The sequence below is a fragment of the Perca flavescens genome, chromosome 4, assembly GCF_004354835.1.
Source record: "Perca flavescens isolate YP-PL-M2 chromosome 4, PFLA_1.0, whole genome shotgun sequence".
Taxonomy (NCBI): domain Eukaryota; kingdom Metazoa; phylum Chordata; class Actinopteri; order Perciformes; family Percidae; genus Perca; species Perca flavescens.
The window spans coordinates 15,080,623-15,105,821 of record NC_041334.1 but is presented as its reverse complement, the minus strand read 5'-3'; the positions used below and the strand labels follow the sequence as shown (position 1 = coordinate 15,105,821).

General features: G+C 41.0%; 1 protein-coding gene across 1 annotated transcript in view; it reads left to right on the top strand.

Moving 5' to 3' along the window:
- The window catches only part of magi3b (membrane associated guanylate kinase, WW and PDZ domain containing 3b), a 143,607-nt gene that overhangs the window by 91,601 nt on the left and 26,807 nt on the right, over window positions 1-25,199 (top strand). The window contains exons 2-7 of the mRNA XM_028576167.1: window positions 1,420-1,536; window positions 10,224-10,343; window positions 16,298-16,504; window positions 20,350-20,518; window positions 23,032-23,111; window positions 23,954-24,011. Of these exons, the coding sequence (XP_028431968.1) occupies window positions 1,420-1,536; window positions 10,224-10,343; window positions 16,298-16,504; window positions 20,350-20,518; window positions 23,032-23,111; window positions 23,954-24,011 (751 nt within the window). The remainder of the gene's footprint in view (window positions 1-1,419; window positions 1,537-10,223; window positions 10,344-16,297; window positions 16,505-20,349; window positions 20,519-23,031; window positions 23,112-23,953; window positions 24,012-25,199) is intronic.

Below are 25,199 nucleotides of genomic sequence, written 5' to 3'. Positions count from 1 at the left end.
CTCCATAGTCAAGTACATCTCCCCTCTTTGTTAGCACATACAGTAAGTCTACAGTAGCAAGATCCCCTCTTTAGTCCTTCTGATTATTATTCATAGCAATGCAGAGAGGAGTAAGAGCAGAGCAGAGTTTGGTCTGTGTGTGCAACAGAGAGGGAAAGAGAGACGGAGACAGAATAAGGGACAGAAATGGGAGAAAAAAAATTGATTACTTCTCTGTAGTCAAACTGTTTTAAAGCCTACTCTCCCCCGTCTGTCAAAAGATGAGGCTCACTCTGAAGCTGAGGGCAGGCAGACACCGAAGATCTCTTCCTGTTTTCCAAACTCCTCCTCATGTTCTTTCAGAGAAAAACTTTTTTTCCCTGCTTGTGTATGACGACTCTGAAGTCTTCTTCTGCCTCAAACTTTGCATGAACTTGCTTTGTTTTTACAAAGGCTTCTGGGAGTTGAGAGCAAAGGCGAAATCTTTTCAGATTTTCTTATGAAATTCTCTCTGGCGCCTCACTTTTGAGGTTGTGGCATTGCGCATCTTTGCCAAAAAGTTTTTGAGGCTTGCGTGTACAATTGTTGAAACTGTAAAGACAGTCAAGCGTATGGCATTCATCATCTGTCACTTAGCAGTTTGTCAGATTGGTTGCTTCAGATAAACGAAGGCAGTTCCAGTTCAGTTTGTTCTCGGTATTTTTAACAAGCAGTCTTAACTGCGTATGGAAAATAATCAGAAAAAATATTCTAGTACGGCATTGTGCTCCCTTTTCAACAATACATACACAGCTGTTTCCGGGCTAAATATCCCTCCGTTACCTCTCTCGTACACTCAATCTCCATTTACCCTCATAATGATTGCAGTGGATTTAACAGAAGAGATCAGAGTTTAAAAATCAGTTTAACCTTCATCCTCCTCCTCAGCTACAATCTCCCCTCAATGATCAAACTGGAATGAAAAGGTGATTCAAAAAGGATTTAATCTCTCAGCTAGACAGAACAGGTGGTCATCCATACTGTACCTACGGGCATATACTGTATGTATAATCCTGTGGATAATATTTCAGCTATGAGCGAAAACTGTGAGGTTTGACTTTATCCGAAAGGCTTTGAGAGAGTTTTATTAGTTTTATCTCATCCAATCAGGCAGGTGCTTAGGAGTATGAGTCTAAATAAATTTGGTTAAATCCCTCAGGAGGGAATCTATTTTGATATTAAGCAGCACTCAATATCTGTAAAAACAAAACAAAAAAGCACCTGTAAATGCAACATCTACGCTCTAAAATGTTAACCGTTTAGTCAGGTAGAAAAACGGTTTGATCTGGTTCTGTGGTATTGATCACTTTCTATGGGTACATGTCACTTGGATTTGACGTAAACCCATCAGAGAGAGCACAGCCATGTTTGTATTGACCCCTTCTGCCTCTGTTTTTGCAGGTAAAGTATTGAACACAGACCTGCGCCACTACCTCAGCCTGCAGTTTCAGAAGGGCTCGCTGGACCACAAGCTCCAACAAATCATACGGGACAACCTCTACTTACGCACCATCCCCTGTAAGTACACCATACTGTACAGGACTGCATACATAACACTCATTTGCTACACTCAAAAGCACCTGCAAGCACAAAGCAAGCCATGAATGTATAGTGTAACCTACTTTCTAGTGCATATGTGCTTTTATCTGAGCATCTTATGGGAGCACTGACGATGTCCTGTATGCATCACACAGCTGGATATGCAACCCACTGGAAGCAGCGTTAATGTGTTCTCTTTCTAGTACGTTACAGACTTTATACGCACACTACACTCACATGCTTGCACTCACACATTTCCATCCTCTCACAGCTCTCTGTCGCACACTTTACAAAACACACAGACTTCAATGTCACCATAGCAACCCGACCAAGGACATCCCTCTAATGTAACTTATTTACTTCTGTGCCGTGTCATCACAGTGATCAAAGCCATAATCTTTCCATAAATAACCCTGTGTTTTCGCTCTGCTGCTCTGCTTTCCCTCGCTGACATTCTGCTCAGTTTGGCCATCACTGGAATCAGTAATGGAGTGGTAAATAAAGAGATTGGTATTGCAGACTGCCAAGAACCACTGCAAAGAACAGCAGCTGTATATGATTTCAGAGTAACAGTAATTCTAATGGAAATGTCCATTAATTGCAAAAAAAATAATATTAATATTGCAATACAGCTGTTGATCTAATATTCTGTATAGTTGCTGCATGACATGTATTTGGAGTGTTTTAAGTATTTTAAAATTGACCATGCAGGCAAAAAAACAAACATCTGTCACTTTCCATGAGCTCAGAGAAAGGAAAAAAAAAAAACATTTCACATCACAGCCTGCTGATGCTGGGTTTGGGTTTATGAGCTTGAATATTGTAATCTTTCAAATGAAAGCATGACAATTACCAAAATTAGAGTGACACGGCTGTTTACAGCAAATAAATATCCTGATCAAGGTTTGTGTGGGTTGCAGAAATGCAGGTTATTTGCCACAATGATCCAAATGCCACCAAATTAAATTTTCCTGGAAAGACTTTTTCTTTCAAGTAAACGGCATCTGTCTGCTGCACTTGTAATTTATACTCCATTTATACACAAAGATGCTTATCAGCTTAAAAAGGCTAGTTCATTTCTATTCCATTTATTCTAAAGGGCTGAACAGCTAACCAAAATTGAAGCGGTCTCATCTCTGATACACTCTGCTGATGTCTACAGAGATACTGCACTGCATTTGTCAAGCACCAGATGACGTGTTGAAGTGAAATTGCTTCAACAGGAGACGTGACTCGACACAGTCTCTGTAATCCTGAAACTGTGATGATATTTGCACAGATATTTTGGCCTAAATATTTCCCATGTCCTGTTGAAGACTGACTCTGCTCAGAGGAGCGCCGTAATTGAGTGTAGTCAAGGTTTTAGTCCCATGCAGAGCGACTGCTCCTTAGGCGATGACAGACTCTTAGGCACAGCACTGTCACAAACATGCAGCATCTCTGCTCTCTACTCCCCAAGGGCTGGAGGTTGCTCTCTGTGTTGTTCAGAGGTGACTTGGATGCACAAGTGTAACATTTTTAGGAAGTAAGCTGCTTACATTTCATCTTTATTTAATTTCTTTGGTTTTTTTTGGAAAGGGAGGGATATCGTTCTTACCCCCCAACTCCACTTTTACTTTTACTTCTTCTTCCCTTCTATGTCTGTTTCCTTCATTCACTCACTGTCCCTCTTTATTTCATTTACAGGTCAGTCACGTTGTGAGCTGAGCCATTTGGTTCAACTTGAATTGTTATTTCTTTTCAAAGCTCAGTTGCTCTGGGAGTATCTCAGCTCGGTTAGATGGAGTTTTATCTGTGTTTTTTACTAAACTCATCATCAGTGATTTCTCTTCCAAGGACAATGGATGGCACAATATAAAAGAAACTTATAAGAACAAATGCTTAATATCACTGCATCACAACCAAAGGAGTTAATTTATGGAACACCTGCAGTGAAGAGATAAATCATGTACAACAATGAGCAATTTTAAGGGACAATTTAAAATGAATATATTGAATGGATACGGAAAGGACTCAAGGTGATAGTATTATATACAGACTGATGGTTCCTGGGCCTATATACTAAGTCTACTATGGATGTGTTATTATTTGATTTACTATAGATAGACAGAAACAAAGAAAATAGATAGACGGAAACGAAGAAAATAGATGGAAAAGAAAGAAGAAGAAAAAAAAAGTGTAAATGTGTGTATGCATGTACGTATGCATCTGTGTCTATTTGTATGCATGGGTTTATGTGAGCTGTAGGTAGGTAGATAGACGGTGTACGTGTATGTAAAGATGTATAAATAAGTGAAGCATAAAATTGTTTTGTATTTAACTAAAGGATAAAAATATAGAAAGGGGGTAGGACTAGAAAAGTTTGTTCATGAACTTATTCCTACTCCTTTTTGAACATGGGAATTTCTTATTTGAATTATTTACAATAATTTTGCAAGATTGTGCTGAGACGTACATGTCCTTATCTGTCATTTTAATTTTTTTATATATATATATATATATTTCTTTTTTTTTATTCAAAATAAACAACTACTAAACTAAACAACCTGCATTTTCCTCCACAGCCTGCTCTGCTTTCTGTCATCCACATTCAGCTGATACACACACCCCGATCTTAACTACTACTGCAAACATGGCTTTCTATTTTTTTTTCATGTACAATAGTGGTGGTTGTTGAGGTTTTTATGGCCCGCAACCATCATTCATCATCAACAGCCAGTGGGCTCGCTACATAAGTCTGACTCTCTAATCCTCGGCTTGAATTACTGTCTTAATGAGCAAGAGACCAGGACTCGCACAGTGACGGCACCTCCATCTTTCACTCGCTCGCTTTCAGTCCCCCATCCTTCACCCTCTCTGTTTCACTTTTGCTCTTTCTGTTTCAATTCCCCCGGTCTGCCTTTAAAAAAGAAATTGATTTGTTTTGCTTTCTGGTTTGCAGCTTTCTTCATATTAATGAGTCGATTTATTTATTTTTTATTAAATTTTGCCATAGTAATAATTAGAAAAACCCACAAACCTTACATAACCCAAATGAGTGTAAAAGACATGTAACATACATTATACAAAGACTGTTTGACATACTGTACATAGAGCTTGTGAACACAGAGCTTGTGAACACAAAGCACATAAAACATATAAAGATAGTATTTGACTAAACGTTACAGGGAACAGTTTACAATGAGGGTGTGTGCACATGAATAGGCGTGTCCGTGTGTGTAAGTGTGTGAATGATGAGTGTTTTTGTGATTATAGTATGAAATGTTGTCAATGAGTCGATTTTGATTAGACAAGTACAAAAAGGATTTTTTTTCTAATTGTATTGACCACGTAATAATATACATTTGCAGTTCTGATGTTTGAAAGATGTCTGAATGAAACATCTAAGCTACAATGTTAAGTATTCACATCCCAAAATCAGGTGCATTAAGAAGGTCCACATATATATTTCACCTGATTCAGAGCAGTTGTTGGTCCCAGATTGAGCCCTGCCTTTAGTTTAATTAATATACAGTATACACATATTTCCTCTGAAATATGGTATTTACGAAATGCAAAGTTTGAAATCCAAACATCAACTTTATTTAGGAGCATCAATTCAGTGTCAGGGCGCCTTGCTCAGGAATTGTTCATACAAATCTAAATCTCTACATGCATTTCCTGGTCTGTTTTGTATTACACTTCTGCAGACAACTAGTCTATATCCACAACGTTCCACTTGTTGGATTGCTTCGGTACCGCCGGAAATTCCGCCAGATTTCACTCTTTTCGGCCGGATGTCCGTAACCTTCTGCTTACTTTGTTTTAGCATTCTACTGTAAACTCCGGTGGATTTCTGAGGACTACGGTTAACTGCTCCTCAGATCTCTGCGGGGTAAATCCAGACAGCTAGCTAGACTATCTGTCCAATCTGAGTTTTCTGTCGCACGACTATAACAACTTTTGAACGTGCACGTTCCACCAAAACAAGTTCCTTCCCGAGGCTATTTTGCAGCGGCGCGGTGGCACTGCTCGGTGCTTAGCGCCGCCCATGACGATTGTGATTGGTTTAAAGAAATGCTAATAAACCAGAGCACGTTCTTCCCCCATCCCAGAATGTTGTGTGGACTAGCCAGACCCTGTTCCGCAGCGCTGTGGAAGAAGGTCTGGCAAAGCGAGACTAGCAGACAACTAACTGACATTAAGCACAGTGGACCACAGTGCAATGCAGGTGTTAGCTGAGGCTTGTCTGTTGCTTTTTTTCCCAAACTCCAGTTGTCTTGCTCTCACAGCGTCACCCTCTAAACACGCTGTACGTGCCGGACTCCTCAACTCTTTGGCACTGAAACTTGAAGAAATCATTTTCCCATTGTGGGAAATCAATACAGTTCTTTTTAATGTGTTGGACATCACAAATTGATGATAAATAAGCATATCTCAGGGTGGATTTATACCCAAAACGTGTGTGGCAATCAGGCAGACGACAGGAGGATTAGCAGAGGCGGTTCGTGTCACTTTGCCAACGGTCCACTTTACTTAACTACCAGCCACACTGCTGCACCTTCACACAACTGCAGCAGATCTGTGCTGTCTTGTTTGTGTGTCCGACCAACACCACAGGATTGCTTGGGGCCATAATGAAATAGTTTCTACTTTTAGGCCAGTTATGAAAGCTGATATGTTCAAATGAAAGAAAGACAGGCAGTGAGTGTGGTCTGTAATGGAGGAATTGGAGAGAAAAGTGAGGAGCAGAGAGACAAAGAGAGCAAGCTGTGTGTGGTAAATCCCTAAGACTCCTTTACTGGGTCTTGGGACGGGCTTCATCCTATTTAGGATTCTTGCGAAAACACTGGAGGAGGCTCTCAGGAGCTCTTGAGAGGACAAAAGGAGGAGGATTTTTCTAAGAGGACGGAGAACTCAAGGTCCCAAGCAGTTCCTCGACTCCCCACTGAGATCAGAGAGGGGCAGAAAGATTTTGATCTCACACAAACTCTCCTTCTCACTCATGCGCACGCACAAGCACACACACACACACACACACACACACACACACACACTACACTGGCGCACGTACACATGGACAGCAATGTAGGGACGAGTTGGTACACGTTATGGACACATAGCTGTGACCTTTCTGACTGATTTGATGCAACCATTTCAGGAGAGGATTTCCTCTTCTCATGCTCCTTCTACCTTTCCTCAGTTGATTATTATTATATTTTAGGATGAAGAATAATGGTAGAAGGTTGAAGTTTTGTATTTCTTGTGAAATGTTAATAGCTAAACTCTATTTTACAACGTGAAAACATCAGATTAAGCCATATGACAGAGCTTGCCTCAGTATCCTAAGAGCAAACACAAAAGGACTAAAAGACTTTGGCTTTGTAATTATCCTCTTTCCTCTCTTGTTCCCTCTTTCTTTCTCGCTGTTTCAACAGCAAAGCCCTAAGCCATCTTTTTTCTTAAGTTCCACCAACATAAAATTATGCAATAAATCACCATGTTAAATTTATGGGCTGCCATTTCTGACTGACTACCTCTGATGTTCCCATCGTGACATCCTCTCAATCCAGACGGTTCGAAAAAAATATGTCTCAGTAGTGCACAGCCGTGAGACCTTGCAAGACTAAAGTGACAATTTGTTTCAGTCCAGGATACACACACACACACAAACACACACACACACACACACACACACAAATGTAAACACATGGCTTTGATCACTGTGCATGGTCATGAAATTAAAGTCATAGTTTGACATTTTGGGAAGTGGGCTTATTTGTTTTCTTGCCAAGAGTTAGATGAGGGGATCGATAGCACATTTTTGTCTCTCCTGGATACAAAGCTACAACCAGCAGACGGTTTCCTTAGCTTAGCATGAAGAGTGGAAACAGGTAAAGGTAACAGAATATGCATAAAAGCACATCAAAAGGTCACTTATTACCATGTTATATCTCATTTGTTTAATCTGTACAAAACTGAAGTGTAAACATTACAAGTATTGGTTTATGGGGGGGGTGCCGGGTTATTTCTTTGCAGAGCACATAGTGACTTACTTGTTGTCATTGTGAGGTTTCAGCTTCAACTCTGAATTGTCCTTTTTACACTTCGGTACACGGTTTTTGCACAATTAAAACAAACAAGATACAATATAACACTTTTATTAGTGCAGATTTTGTCCTATTTCCAGTCTTTACGCTAAGCTGAGCACACCGGATGCTGGTTGTTGCTACATATTTTCTGTACACATAAGAGCTGGAGTGTACTATCTCAAAATATACCTAGTACTGTAACATGCTTTCCTTTCCTAGCACTGCACAATGCAAATACATTTCCTGGATGTGTTAACCAACACTGTGTATAACTTATTATTCTGACAGAAAGTCTTTGATAAAGCCTCTCTATATCCACATCCCTCTCTTGTCTGGTTTAATTAACTGCAGTGTATCGACTGCACCTTTTTCAACATACACTGAGCATTTTGTTAGAAGGACCAATCTCTGACAGTTTTTTTGAACGCATATCCAGCTCCTGTAGGAAAGTATGATAGGATGGTATGTACATACTGTAGCTCTGCCATAAAAGATTTAACACTTTCAGTCGGATGTACCCTCAAAACTCAGTAAGCCCTCATTATATTGTCAGCGACTGATCCCCGATTGGAGGCTGATGGTATATATCGGTGTGACTTCCGGGCTGATGGCTCGGGGAAATCCTTGACAGGTACATAACTGTGGCTCAAGTAATTGGGCTTCAGGGGACAATTTTGAGTGACCAAAGCCAACGCGGGCAGGCAAACAAGTTGGGTAATGAGAAGCAGCGGAGGCTGGCATTCTCACACTCGATGCAGTGTCAACTGCTTTAGTTTACACAGTGTGGCATCAAGGCACACTGTGGAAGGAAGCTTCTCTGATGGTTATTTCTTTCTTTTTCAAACTGTATTTTTACTCCTCACGGGTGCAGAGAGCTGTCACAGTCCTGTTGGCGAGAAAATAAAAGCGGAAAAACAAAAGGAAACGGAAATATAAAAGTTACTTTATAGGCCACTGGGCCACCACGATCTGTACAGCGACTTCACTGCTAATAAGCGCAGACTTGACAAGTGTCAAGGAATCTACTTAGGAAATGCAACAACACATTTCAATGAGATCCCATGCAGCATAGTTGTATCAGAATACGCTATTTAAGCTTTCAGTGCAACATATTTTATACCGTCATCGAACAGATTAGCATATTTCCTTAATGTATAATCAATATAAAACACAGTTGCTGTTTGTTACTGTATACTGAGGGTCAAATTACTTAAATGTGTGCAAGAGCACATAAACTGTGATTATGAGACACAGCCTGCTTCTGACTCATCTCACAGAAAGACATCCCTGGCTTCTGTGTGGCGTTTGTATCTGTTTGCATCTCCTCCTTGTGCTGCTGCAGGGCTACTCGGTGTGCTCTGATTTCCCCTGACTCGGAAGTCAGGTTGATTTGAAATTCTAAAGCGCCTGTTTTTCTGAACGTAAATGACTGTCTGTGTTCGATGGACTGGTGGCCTGCGCTGGTGTTTCTCAGCCTTCCTCCTACCCTCGCCCCACTGTCCTCTCCACGACCCTGAAAAGAATTTACTGAACCGGGTGAATGAATGAATCCACTCCATAACCATGGGCGACAGTAAATTTCGGTGACAGAGATTGCCATGGAATGTAGCACTGATGATTGCTTCATGCTGTGTGCTTTGTTCAGCCTCCCATGCAATAAATAACTGCTGTCCTGCCTCCAGTTCAGCTGAGGTTATTTCTATGGACTTAACAAGTTTGATGACACGCCACCTAATTAGCCTGGAGAGCAATATGAACCCAGTCCTACTTATTTATTCATGGAATATGGTTTACATAATCTTTACGCTAATGTAATCATTTCGTGTCCATTTCTGCCTTACGGATATTCATCCTGGGAAAAGCCTCCCACCGGTATTGGAATAGACTCACCACTGGAGCTCTCAGAATGGCCTCGTGTCATTTGCATTGACGCTGCCCTCTTTGGGGCTGAGTGAACCTATACCACTCCACGTGCTTACACAACCCTTTGCTTCCATCATATTTCACATCCACAATTTACTCGGCTGCTTTCTTTCGTTTCAGCTGTAGCCAGGACATACATTAAGAGCCTCCCAATAATAACTTGTTAGCAGAAGCTGCAGTTACTCATGGAGGATTAAATGAATACCACCGCAGGCCTGTCATCAATTATCCATCTTTCATAGGGTGGCATCAAGGTCTTTTGGGGGGTTTTCACTCCAAAATGAGATATCCACCCTTTTGAAAAATGTGCTGCAGTTCAAGGCGATTTCGATCACAAAAACACTGTTACGAACTGGATCCTCTGAATCGTTACCAAGGAATGTCCATTGAAGATTTCTCAAAAATGTATCCTACGTATATCCTAAATAATGTTTTTATGTTCACGTTGCAGCCACATTGCGCTGTAAGCCAGGAGGAAGAATGTGTTCGATAAAGAACTGGAGCTTGCTGAAACACTTCTCAGCTCACTTTCAGGGCTTTCACACAAAAAAAGCAAAATACAGCCAAAGTACTTTCAAAAAGCGTTGCATGATGTAACGTCATTAACACAAAGTATTTATGTCTCTTACCTAAAACACGTTACGTGTTTGCATTTTCCTTTTTTTCTTTCAGGCACCACACGGCTGCCTCGAGACACGGAGGTGCCAGGAGTGGACTACAACTTTATCAGTGTTGGAGACTTCAGGATCCTGGAAGAGAGTGGACTTCTACTGGAGAGTGGGACCTATGATGGTATGTAGCACGACAGTGTTAAATATGAGAAACCTGTGTGTGTGTGTGTGTGTGTGTGTGTGTGTGTGTGTGTGTGTGTGTGTGTGTGTGTGTGTGTGTGTGTGTGTGTGTGTGTGTGTGTGTGTGTGTGTGTGTGTGTGTGTGTGTGTGTGTGTCCACATGCATATATGTACACGATTCACACTGACATCTCTTTATAATGGATTCAGTGTAAGCTCGATATTCACAGTTATTATGACTTACCGCCTGCCTTAGTGAAATGTGACAAGCAGGACGAAATGTATTGATCAGTGAAACAGGATTAAAGACTTGTTGGAAGTGACAGTCAGATTAGCAGCGATACTCTCAGCACTTCAGATGAACTCCACTATTCTGTTCCTCCACACTGTGTGTAAAACGGGCCACTGAGGGATAAAGTAGGCAGACTTTATATTTAATTTTAAATGGAAATACTGGAAAAAATCAGGTCAAGGGTGTAACTTTTTTATGTCAGCAAGGATTCAAATATAAGATATTTTTTATCACAGTAGCCGTAGAAATTATGACGGGAGCAAAGCAGGAAGTCATGTAACGTGGTATTAAGACCTAGAAATTCTTTGTGTCTGTGTGGGCGGGACAGGACTTTCATTGAGGAGAAAGGTGTTCCTGTCCCATTTAAAATCTGTTTGAAAATAAAAGTAAACACCAATTTATTTGAACTTTACCTAACTAACAGAACTACTGTATGTCACATTCTGCGTCACATGCATAATTACGTCATGTACTAGACTGTTTTCAACCCAAACCACGTTTTTCTTTCTAAACTTAACCAAGTAGTTTTGCTGCCTTAAGCCAACCAAACTGCGACCGTATCCCAACGTTAACAACACGTTTAAAACCGGAACCGTTACATGGGTGATATGAGTACAGAAAAAGCTTCTGTGGGTTGTATTTCCTGCCACCACTATGGGTGCTAATTTATGAAACACTTCAATGGGTGGTATTAGAGGGTAGGAACCTATATGGTTGTGCCCTATAGTGACCTATGTGGTCGTATGGTTTGGAGGACTTTTATTGTGCATGTGCATGTCTGTGTAATGCAAGCATCCATTCTTTATTCGTCAGTTCATTGGATACACTTCCTTCTGTGTTCTCATGTGTCTCTGCCAGCATGTCTTTGTCTGTTGACAACATACAATAGATATTCACACAATAGAGTCTGAGAACGCAAGTAGCTGTAGCACCTTATGTAAACCAGTCAAATATACCAGCCTCCTCTTTTTCCCACCCTCTCTCCTCTCACAGACAGGCTTTGGCTCATCACAAGCATCCAAAACTAATTTTGTGTTTAGAGCTATTTAAAGTAGCCCACCCCTCTGCTACTCTCTCCACTCTTCAGCAAAACTATATAAATGTTCATTTGAACTGCACCTACCTGCAGTAAACATGTCAGTGGCGACTGATATTTTACAACAAGTTGCCCAGTCATGTTCTTTCCAGTAAGACGTTTACACAAGGAGGGATATTTCAGCTTGGCGAACAGCTGAATGGCTAAGTATTTACCATTTCTAAGACCTTATACTACAATGGAGCATAAGTACTTGCACTGCACTGAGAGGTCTTGGAAAGTCAGGCGGTCGCAGAGTATTTGTGTCATGAGGGGATTGGAACGGAGGATTTCTCTCACATTGCACAATGATTAGAGCAATAACATGATGGTCTTTCTCTCTCGTTAAGCTCATTCTTTCCTACTGCAAATCCAGGCTGCTTTGAAAATAGGAGGGGATTTTTGGAAATGCTTGAGGGGCAACCTTTGGTCGCATGAATGGACCTTCTCTGCACCATTCTCTCGTTCCCCATTCAGCTGCATCTCGTGTTTCCTATAGGATGGAGAATTAAAAGATAAAGTCAAATCCTCATCCAGTGAGAAAGCGCCTTAAGTCTGAGAGTAGCTTCCTCTGGATGTGCACAAGTGTGTTTGTAGAAGTTTGTGTGTGTGTGTGTGTGTGTGTGTGTGTGTGTGTGTGTGTGTGTGTGTGTGTGTGTGTGTGTGTGTGTGTGTGTGTGTGTGTGTGTGTGTGTGTGTGTGTGTGTGTGAAGTGCTTATTCTAACGTGTGATGGGCCTGTTGAGGCAGGTTCTTCCACCCTCGTCCTTGTAGCACAGTGGCAGCAATGACATTAAACACGCACGCACAAACACTCACACAGTTACACACATACAGTACAGTATGAACAAACACTTGCGCATAAGGGTACATGGAACGAATCCTTTCCTTCCTTGTCGGAATAGATCATCTAAGAACTGGAAGATCAGGTTTCAGGAGCTGCCAAGTCGCCCACGAGCTGTCCTTCATCTGTGAGCTGAAGCCAGGCGGGATTTACACCTTCATAAAGAGGTTGACCGTGGGTAAAGATGGAGAATGGAGAAAACTGAGGAAGAGCACATAATAGAGAGAGAGAGAGAGAGAGAGAGAGAGAGAGAGAGAGAGTTGATATAGAGACATACTGAGCCCCCCAGCTCCCAATGGAAAACCCCTTTGCAGAGGAAGCAGGACTGCCTTGGCAGATGTGTGGATTAGCTTCTCAAAAGTTGGAAGGTTTGAGTATACTGTCCCAGAGACAGAACTGAACGATGGAACCCCCCTCCCCATTTACTTTATTTGTTTGTGGCCTTTCTTTTTCTTTGAAAAGAGGAAAATAACCATCAAACATCCACTTGTGTAGGTCACATGGGTTTCCTTCCTTCTGTGAAGAGCTCATTAGTTACCTTCAGTTTATAAGGGAACAGTAGGTGAGTGTTACTCAAGGTACTGAGTTAATGGAATTCTTAGCTAATCATAATGGTCCCACTAATACTCCCACATGACTTGCCTGAATGTTCATTATGTTAATGCTTCATGTTTTCAACGTTTTTTCCTCTATCTCGAAAAAATCTTTAATGGGAGTCATTTTATTGCATTGTACACATCATTTCTACTTAAACACCCTCTCCTCGACTCCTATCTATCATCCTGCCATCCATGACCATGTTGACACATCCACATCCTCACAGACGTCAGGACACAACTCACATGCATAGCCAGTGTCAGACTGTTTCTGTGGGTCCAGGCTCTGCTCTATGATTGGTAGGGTACATGCTGGCTGCTCCATGTTGGTCTGGAGGGTCCCAGGTTGCCTGCTAAGCAGACACATCCGCCATCTGCGCCAGGCGCTGAGAGCAAGTCTTTCTGGGCTCTTGGTCCCTCCTCAGTCTTGACGCCTCTGAGGTTCAGGTGGGGTCACTCTCTCAGAGCAAAACAGAGCAGCCGGACAAGAACTAAATAGTCCAGTGCAGTGAAGTGTAAGACTGGAGGGACAGCTGCCAGGCAAATGAAATTTTGCACAGACATTGTTTTTTTTTGGAAGTATATGACATCTTTAATCGGCTACCAGGGAATGTAAATTTCTGCGAAATCGAGATCACGTTAAATCTGTTGTTTTGGAATCCCCATTGTGGTAATGAGTCGGATTTTAACGAGGAAGGAAAACAGACCTGGAGATTAAACTAGACGTAAACGGCAGTGCAGAACTCATGCATTAGTAGTAATGTGTGGTATACTGGGTGGACGGTTGTGTGGCTCTGTGACTATAGCGGTCAGTTCATGATCTCGGAGAGAGAAAAAGTGTGCTCATGACCTTGTGTAGCTTATGGATATATAGTGCCCTTGACAACAGGAGTCTTTTTATTACTGGGAGCTGATTCCATCACCATGAAATTGCCTGCGCGCACTTTGAAAGAGGAGGCTCGCTCTTTCTGGCTCATCAACCCTGTGACACGAGAATCACAAGTAACGTCAGACAAGCTCCCTTGCTCATCAGCTTACGAGGCTTCCTTCCATTTATAATGGAAAACGGTGCTACAAATCTTCACTGACGCGCTGCCTTCACACACCTCTATATCTGCGACACACATTTATCAGGGGCCAAGAGACATGTTTGTAAGTAATTAATCACAGGCGTAGCGTCTGGCTGATGAATGCAAGCGCACGTCAGGAGACAGGCGGGGATTAGCCAGCAGACCCAATCTCTCCTTGCTATCGTTGTGCCACCCCTGTTAATGAAGCCATCTTTGACAAATGCGGATGAGTGTCGCTTAGTAAACACAAGAGAGTCGAGGCTTTCATCCAGCCTCCTTCTCCTCCTCAACCTTTCCACTGCTTTGAGGAAGGCGAGCATAGCTGCATTAACCCAGTTTGCCATGTATTGTAGTTGGCTCGCCTGAGGAGATGAGGCCACACTCGAGATGGGCTCACTTATCAAAAAAGCTGTTGTGTTACTGTGCCGTGCTGTAACGCTGCCGGAATGGCTGTCATGTGTTCCTCAGAACCCTCTGTTCTTCCTGCCATTAACCACGTTGACAGCTTCCTGTCTTTGTACCGAGCTATAAAAAGATCTGGAGTTGATAAATGTTGCTCTTACACTACAGCACTTGTGATGTCTGCATGCTTACGCTTAAGTACATCAAAGCTCCATAATACCATGGTCCAACTGAAAGTAAGATCGAGTTTATAGAGGCTAATTAAATTTCTGAAAATCCTTATTTCCCAGTGGTATCTCTCCCTATTCTTTAATTAATCTAATTAGAATTTGTGATTTAGCTGAGTAGGCTCAATCTGATGATCGCTTATTGTAAGAACAGAGTAAATATTTCACTTAACAAATGGATTGCCGAAAGATTCATTTCATATTTTTGCACACATACATCTGACAGAAGAGCATTTAGCAAACAAATAACGGTTAGGATATAAATTAGTATGCACATTATTTATAATCCTAATGGAGGTTGAATAACCACTTATTCTCTGCCTAAATTAAGTTCTACATTCTGTACTGCTCACCAGCTATACATTGATGGATTGCCCCATGAGCTAAACAAGCAAATAATTTAACAAAGTTTTGCACTCTATCCCCTCTCTTTACGGAGCGCTGTTATCACACTGAATATTTATAAACCGTAACACAAGCTTTTTCTTCATTAGGAAAAAAAAGCAAGCTGAGACATAGATAATTGCTGTATTCAATGATCAGTGTAATTAGTTGCTAGCAAATTCCAAGTGAAGTGATTTTAATGTAACATGAGTCATGACAGCCCTGCAGTGCAGTTATCCAGGGAAAACAAAGCAGGGGGTTAAGAGACGTGAAAACCATGCAGAGGAAGCAGACCTCTGACACGTGTAAATATTGAACCGTGAGTGCTGGTGTGTGACATTTAGAGGATTAATTTCCAAACCTGATTTAAATCAGAAGAATTAGTGGATGATTTCTCTGACTGTGTCTCCCTTCCTCACATAACATCCATTGAAACTACTGCCCAGATGTTTTAGGACAAAAGCCGTAACTGCACTTAACACTGCTTGAGTATTAAGGATCGATCGTGCAGTGAATGTCTTGTATGTGTGGTATGTCTGTGTATTTTTTTTTCTTTACTTTAAAAAACTTTAAAAAAAACTTCTGTCTCTTTTAATATATTTTAATAGTGACTTTTAGCATCTCTTTTATATTTATTTATTTATTCACCTATTTTGCACATTTGCCGATGTTCTGACATAATAGTGTATAGTAGACTGCATCCTATTTTGTTGTCCATGTGCAATGACAATAAAGACTATTCTATTTTATATTGTACAGTTAATGGCACATCCTTCACTAATCCATACAGCCTTTTTTTCTTTCTTAATGTTAAACAGTTATATTTGTTTCTGTATTTGTTTGTTTATTTCATATTAATGTGTAATATGTTTATGAATGCACCAACAACCAAGGCAAATTCCTTGTAAGGGTTACTTACTTGGCAATAAATCCCTTTCTGATTCTGTACATTTTTATTTCATGTTGGTCCGCTCTCCAACTGCCTTTTCTGTTGCTCCTTAACTGTTTGGAGTTGCATTATTTTATGATTAAGTCTTCTGTTCCTCTCTCTGCTTCACTTTGTAAGGTAACTACTATGGGACCCCAAAGCCTCCAGCGGAGCCCAACCTGGTGCAGCCTGACCTGGTGGATCAGGTGCTGTTTGATGAAGACTACGGTGGCGAGGTCCCCAGGAAACGAACCACCTCAGTCAGTAAGATGGACAGGAAGGACAGCGCAGTCCCCGAGGAGGAAGATGATGATGAGAGGCCACCACTGGTCAATGGATTGCCTGGTCAGTAAATGTCAAACCACAGAATGTCACGTTAAATAACGGACATTCTGCAAACTCTGTTTGTCCTTTGGTTTTGGACTTGCCACATGAGGTCATTGTCACTGTCTCTTGAAAGACATATAGACTTTGGCTCGCTGCAGATTGTGTACAGTTTGATGGACCCAATGGGTGTGTGAGGACACTACAGTACTGTGCACTTTTCAATCCATCACTTAAAACGGCATGAAAAGATTGTCTGACTACACCTTCCTGAGCAGATTGATCATCCACTTGTCATTCATTTGTCACTCAAGGTTGTAGTTTTTTTGCACACCCAGTTCAGATTGTACTTGCAATTTTATTTCCTCATTTCCAGGGGAAGGAGATTTGTTACACAGGTATATATAACTGCTGGTGCAGTTAAGTAGGTAGTGCTTTTTTTAATGTTTAAGAACTAACATGAGACTTAAATTATTTGACCTGCAAGAACTGTTCAACCAAATTACAAAACCTACCACTAAAACCTTTTAGTTTTGTTTGTATAGATTTTTAAATATCTTTCTCTGTCCCTGACATTTCTGCAGCCCCTACCACAATACAACCAGAGGTGTGTAGAATTTTCTTTGTTGTGCCATCAGTAGAGAGGATCGAAAATTTTGGACGTGATCTGATACAAAACCATAGAAAACCTAACTGAAGCGGAAGTGCTGGAATGACTTTCCAAACAAAGAAAGGGAAGCGAGAACAAGACCAAATCCCAAGAAGGCTATAATTAGATCCAATCCAAATGCAGTTGACCTCAAGATACCCAAATAGATGTAGCCATTGGATATATATCTACTCATATTTTAGACATATTAGCACACAGACCTGCAGCAACAGAACCGGGCCCTCTTTGACCCAAGTGGATTGAATATAATTAGGCCCTGGGCCAATATGTGTCCCCAGGTCAGCTCTCGGTTACTAGGAAGCAAGCAGTTCTATAAACCACTCTAGGTCACAGCTTCGAAAAATTCAAGAGAAACAGAAACAGTGCACCACTTATTCTGAATTAGCGTTAAAACAATTCCATTTGTGATCAACAGAAAATTAACAATTTTGATGATCAGTTACCCGCTTTTTATTTTTCAAGCAAAACACCATTTGATCATCATTTGATGGTTTCAGCTTCTTATATCTGAAGACTTGTTGCTTTTTCTTGTCTTACATTATGGTAAACTCTAGCCTACTTATCTCTTTGGTGTTTGGACTGTTCAGATAAAATAAGACATTTATAGAATGCATGTTGGACTCTGGGAACTTGTTTTGTGATGTTTTATAGACTAAGTGGTTAATGGATTAATCACAAAAATAGTCAGAAGATTAGACAGTAAATTACAGCTCTTCCGTGGATAATCCGCAGACTTAACTGTCAACAGTTAATCTCAAAACCCGAGCAAATAAAACCAAAAAATATCTGCATACCTTTATACCACAAAAGCTAAGTGAGAAAATGTGTTGTAATTTGGATGAACAAATCATTCAATACTAATCTGCGATTAAGTCACATTTAGTGACTAAACATGGCTGACATGCTGTCTCTAAAGTGACAGTATTCACACACACCACATTCAAATGTGCTGGCCACACTGTTGATAAAACTTCCGCTGACAATGCTGTTACTGTTACCTTCTAATACCTCATACCACAGGTCACCTTGAGAACGTGTCATCCAGAGAGCAGGACAGTGTGTATGTGATCAATCAGGACAACTCCTCAGCTCTCTAAGGAACAAATATGCCCTTAATGCTCACAGAAATGGGTTACATACCGTGCACCATACCTGGGTTTTCATAGTGAGAGAATTGGGTTTAATACTGAGGCAAGTTGAAACTCAAAAAAAAAAAAAAAAAAAAAAAAGGTATTTTTCTTTTCCAAATGAAACATTGTTTTGACAGTCACGGCTCAAACACTGCTTGCTCAGCTGTACAAAGGATTCACAGGAATCCAAAGTCTGTTTACCCAACCCGCTCTGTCATATTGAAATCAAACACAAAACAATGCCCAGACATTTAGGAGTTCTTTTTATGGAAAGAAACCAGTCACAAATGACTGCTCTGCTACAGCCCACAGCTGATACAGAGAAGTCTCAGACCAGCCATAGATGGGCAGAGTTATGGTCGAATGAAAAAAGAGGTTAATGGAAAATGTGAGCTCTAAGTCTCTAAACTCTTGACTGCAGATTTCCACATCTTTGCACAAGACTGTCCTTATTACCCCCTCCCCTGCAATCCCTCTTCAACCCATCTTGTATTGTGGAGTGAGCCCTCACCCTGCTGTGAACCCTAAACACCTCAGCTCTCCTTCAGGCTCTGCCCTCAGGCTGCTTCTCCAAGTGTTTGCATGTCTCTTCAACACACGTGCATTCACTCTGTGTGTTTGTGCCTTTAAATATGAAGCACAAGTGTGTGTTTTTGATCAGAGAGGCAAATGAAGAAAGTGTTTTAGATGCTGCAACTAACTTGGATGTTGATGCTGCAGAGCGGCTCTGCGTTTAGATTTTAAGAAAATATGTATTCAATCTAAAATTCAGGTGGAATGACCTTTTCGGATATATTTTATGTTGATCTTATGTTGATTTTATGTTGATCGGTGTTCCTCGGTTACATGTTTGTGTTGTGAAGCAACAGATTGTAGCACAATGCTTAAAGTGCTCATATTATGTTTTTTAGCTTTTTCCCTTTCCTTTATTGTGTTATATATCTTTTTTTGCGCATGTAATAGGTTTACAAAGTGAAAAAGGCCAAAGTCCACCCCAAAGGGACTTACCATCTCCAACAGAAAACACTGTTCACAAACTGCTCCTAACAGCTCTATTGTAGTCCAGCCTTTACTTCAGAGACAAACGTGCGTCACTTTGTAACACACGTTATAATGCTAGCCTAGCTGCTAGCATGGCACGCCCTCATACTCTGCAACTGACAAGCTAGCAGTACTTACTGCACACGTGTGACTCCTAACAAAGATGGAACAGAAGTGAGATGCCTCACTCTGCAGCTAAAACAGAGAGCTCAACACACAGAGTGAAAAGAGGAGCTGCAGCAATGTGTAGTACAACAAAAATATGGTGTTTTCTGAAAATTAAACCATGTAAACCTATTCTGATATAACCTCTAAATACAATTATGAACATGAAAATGAGCACAACATGAGCACTTTAAGACAAATTTGTACTCAGGGACAATAAAGTCTATTCTATTCTAAATACATCCCCCAGAAACGTGGTGTGCGTAACATCTTTAGGCATCATCCGCTGTTGTAAGGAGGTTAGCTCCAAATAAAAAGAAAGGGATAAAAAGCACTCGTGTTTCATCCCTTTGTAACCATCTTCTGAGGGAAGGTATGAAATGCTAAGTGAATTAGGAGGGCCTTTGTTGTATGTTTCATGTTCATTGTAGAGCAGTTTCTCATGAATAGTTGTCTACAAATGCAATTGTATATAGGTGAAGAGCACCAGTAAAGTATTAGCATACAGAAACCGCCTTGAGCTTAAATGGACCTTTCTAATGTGAATCCTTGCCTCTATCATTGCAACACACAGGGAATGTACATATACACATATGCATACACATTCACACTGTGTGCACATGCAAATGCAAAACAGCCCTTTGGGAACACACACACGAACACCATCGCCCACATGCAAATCCTATGTGTGACATCAGCTCTTCATCCACTCCCTTGCACTACACAGGAAAACAGGAGGGCAAAGGTGTTCCTGCAGGCTAACCATCCGCTGTGTTTTCTCCCTGTTATTCCTTCTCTCTCTCTCTCTCTCTCTCTCTCTCTCTCTCTCTCTCTCTCTCTCTCTCTCTCTCTCTCTACAGAGCACAAAGAGGGGGCAGACTGGAGGAAAGCGGTGCCCAGCTACACCCAGTCCAGCAGCACCATGGACTTCCGCACATGGAGCTCTCTTCCCCGCGATGATAGCCTGGAGCCCCTGCCCCTTAACTGGGAGATGGCTTACACTGAGACTGGCATGGTCTACTTTATAGAGTAAGTGAAAGACACAACCCACACGGGCCATGAGACCATTTAGTGTTGAAGTACATACGTCAGCTGACTAATTAATGAGCATCAATTGTGATGAACCACTATTTTTAATGAGCAATTAGTTAATTTTATGAGATTTATTAAATAAAAATGCCAGATGCTTGTATGTTCCATCCTCTTCCAATATGAGGATTCACAGCGTGTTTTTCTTATATTATTACAAACTAACACAACATTCCAAAATCATCCTAAGGTTGAATCGTCACCTGACTGTTGTATTAGACTTCATAAGATTTTGCTCTAGTACTTAGGTGTACCTAATAAACTGGCAACTGAGTGAAAAGTGTTTGTCCAGCAATATTATTCTGTATTTTTTTTTTATTTCAAACAAATCAGAATCAGAAAAGGATGTATTTCCAAGGCAAGGTAAGTAACACTTACAAAGAACTTGCCTTGGTGGTTGGTGCATACATAGTCTCGCATTGCCAGACCTTCCTCCACGGCACAGCACAGGAGGGTCTGGCTAGTCCACACAGCATTCCGGGATAGGAGAAAAAGGTGCTCTGCTTTTTTGGCATTTCTTTAAACCAATCACAATCGTCATGGGCTAAGCGCTGCACAGCGCCCCGGTGCGGCTGCAAAATAGCCACGGGAAGGAACTTGTTTCGGTGGAACATGTGTACGTTCAAAAGTTGTTTTAGTCGTTTAACAGAAAACTCAGATTGGACAGATAGTGTAGCTAGCTGTATGGATTTACCCTGCAGAGATCTGAGGAGCAGTTAACCATAATGCTCATAAATCCACCGGAGTTTAAAATTACAACACAAAGGAAGCATTAGGTAACGGAAATCCAGCCGAAAATAAGGACATACGTACGGTGGATTTTCCGGCGCTAACGGGGCAATCCCAGAAGTGGAAGGTCAAGGATATAGACAAGTGCATACATAAACCAACATATTAAACATTAATATGTAATAAACAAGACATACAGAAACAGATGTAGGCTATACAAAATAGATGTTTTACGTAAAAAAAAAAAAAGAGGCTGACTGGTTTAATGCCATTAAAAGAGCTCAACAATGAATTGAAGTAACAAGAATTGCCTGTTTGGCCAAAGCCTGTTAGCTTGATGTCAAGAACTGTTAAAAAGTTCCTTAACTACCATGAACATGTCAATGCTAAATACACTGGCCTGCTGCCATAAAAACATGTTAGCGCAACAAATGTCTATTAATCTGTAGCTGAAAATAGTCCTCAAGAAATGCTAATTATTTCTGTTTGAGTAAAGCTATTATAGGACAGTTTGCCTTTTCTTGTATGTATACCAGTGTATATATTTGTGCACTGTTTAAGTTGCATTGTCAGTAGGAACATCTTTGGGGTCTTTTCATAATTAAAAAAATATATAATAATAGAAGCTGTAACAGTAAGATGAGGCTGCAGTAGATATGTTTTTTTTTATTGTTTTTTTTTATTAGCTTGATCAGGTGTAGTAGCGCCTGTATGCTGGATGATGAGGGAAGAAATATAGGGCAACTGACGATTTGAGTGTTGTTACTTGTGTAAATCATGTCATCTTACAACTGCAGCGGGGTATGTTGCAAGATGCGATGTTAAAAATGAAAGTGTTTGTATATCTGATGTCATACACCATTTCATTTACTGATATCTTCTTTATGCACAATGAAACACAGATGAATGTTTCTGTTAGTATCAAACCAGGATCTAATTAGCCCAACACCCGGGTTAGGTTTGATCCTGCGTGTGATGTTAATGAACGATGGGTTTGTGATCTGCTTAAGACATCATTTGTCATCACTGAGTAATAAGAAAAAAGGAAGAAAAACAGAACATAGCAGCTCAACCTCACCCTGACACGTTCAAATACAAGGGAAAGAAAGAGTCAATTGTGTAAAATATACACATACTAATCCATTTCAGGCCCCTCACTTATTGTGTATGCTATGGGCTTCAGTGTAAATACTCAGATGTATTCCCATTGACTGCCACAGTTGTTTCAAGTGTCTTCTATACCTAACATTAAGACATGTAAAGCTCTGCGCTCTTTCAGAGCTATATTTGTGTGTGGGTGTACTTTACATACATGCAAACATGTGTGTTTTATTCATATTTGGCTCTAAGCCACTTGTGTCTAAAGATATTAGAAGACCATTGTGATTTTCCCCCTGATTACACACCCCAGTTGTTGAACACATTTGAGGATAAACGAATTTGTCGGGTTTCACGTTCAGAGTTTTTTTTTTCTTCTCCCCTCTGAAAAGGGCACCTAACCATAAACACTGTAATATGACAGCTGGACGTAAACCAATGGATCAAATGTTTGTTGATGAATCCAGTGACTCTTATCAAAGCATATTACACTGGAGAATATGGTTGTTGTTGTTTTTAATACTGGCACCATTCTTTTATTGGCTGCTTGTGCCTCAGCAGCGGTTTCTCAGCTGGCACAGGTCTTTTATAGTTGATATTTACTGGCTGCTTTTTGTGCTCCATAGTCATAACACCAAGACGACTACGTGGTTGGACCCCCGCTTGGCGAAGAAGGCAAAGCCCCCTGAGAAGTGTGAGGATGGAGGTATGTGGGCTGCACTACTCATCTGGTGAACTCAAGCGTACAGTCATTCCATTAACTACTGCACATGTTTTTACACATGGCCGTAACTCTATTGTATATGCCCCACATTACGTAATCCATCACACGTTTTTACACATTTAATCAAATAACCAACCAGGGTGAAATATAACTAGTCTTTGAATTGACACGTCACCTAAGTGTAACCCTCAGCTTCACAATCACGTGGCCTAATTTACCTCGAGCTGGGGTCTACTTTAAGGAATTCCAGACGTGCATTTGTATCCCCAGGATGCTAATGTGGGCTTAAGTGCAGGCAGAGACAGAGAGTGGCCGCGGCTGAAGGAGTGGGACCTTTCCAGCTCGGTTTTAATGGATTTTTACTGCCGGACAGAAAGCTAGTTGGTGTGTGGCTTCTGAAAAGCTACTCCAAAGCCCTCTCTTGCGTGAAGAGCTCTTTTCTCTCTCTCTCTCTCTCTCTCTCTCTCTCTCTCTCTCTCTCTCTCTCTCTCTCTCTCTCTCTCTCCCCCTCCCTCTCCCTCCGTCTGCCTGATACTGTATGTTCATCAGGGCATGACATACATCAGCCATTTCAGCCAGCTCACTAAATCATTGTATGCTACTTTCATGGCTACTTTCTTATGCTAAACGTCCCAGTCAGGGGGAAAATAAATACACTGGTAACTACTGTTGTACTTTACCACAATGTTTAAAGGGTTACAACTCCCAGATGATCGTCTACTGAAGATTCTGCCTGCTCTTCCTCTTCTTTCTTCCATTCTGTTATGTGTGCTCCCTATTTGCATCTTTGCATAACACAACGGCGCACTGTTTTCTGTCTGCAGAGCTACCTTACGGCTGGGAGGAAATTGACGATCCACAGTACGGCACATATTATGTTGAGTAAGTTTTATTGGTTTATTAAAATATGTAATTTTCCAAGCACTCCAGCTGCCATTATCACAAACAGTGCAAAATGTTTAATCAAACTCGCAGATGCACATGACACACCGACGCAGTTCACCAGAACGGTCAGAGCACAAATGCATATTACACATCTTAGTGTACATTAGCAGTAGACCAGCATTCAGTATGTTCCAAAAATAAACAAATGGGCAGCGGTGGAAAGAGTACTAGAATATTGTATTCAAGTGAAAGGACTGTTAATTTAAATACATTTTACAAATAGTCAACAAATTTACAAATTTACTTACATAAAAAGTAAAAAGTAGGTCAGTTGAAGTTACTCTGAGTAAACATTACTGCGTTACATTTTTAAAAGTTGAGGGGGGTCAATATCAATCCGCAACATGACCCCTGATGCGGCGGTACAATATTGCTAACCATAACCCATAAGGATGTGATCCCTAATTTGATTGCATTGTTGTGCATTTGTACTGTTCACTAAATACTAGGCCCAGCCTGGGTGCGACCATCATTGCTCACCCTTCCCACCCGCCGACAGCTGACCGTCTGCCGGTTTTCACTCTGTAACAGATGCAACTTTAAATTTAGTGAACTACGATATGACTACTTAAGTAAGAGTAAAATTAACTATTTTTAAAAATACTCAACAAAGTACAAGTACAAGTACACAACAAAACGACTTTGTTACAGTAACAGGAGTAATTGTAATTCATTACTGCAAATGGATTTAGCACACGGCTCGTTTCGTTCATCTTGGGTGAGGAGAACAGTTGAAGATTGTGATCAGTTGGTTTATTAGTGGGTGGCAAAATGAAACTCTGGGTAACATTGCAGTGACCTGCATGTGAACACAACTCTGATTGTGCTCTGGTTGTGTTCTGCCAGAGTTTGTGTGTGTTTGCAGAATGTGAGGCTGTGTACACATCTCTGCCTATTGTTTGTATATTTGTCTGTGTGCAAAATGTGTTTTTGTGCTTGTCACCCCGGCAGGAAATCAGCGAAACACAGCCATTGTAACAGCAGTAGAGAGAAGTGGGGAGACATTCAACTAGAATGCATGAAGGGAGGAGAGAGGGGGCTGGAAGGAAAGCAATCTGTTGTGATAAAAAAGAAAATGGGAACACTTGCGTTGTTTTATTGCTCAGACTGCAGAAGCATCCCTCG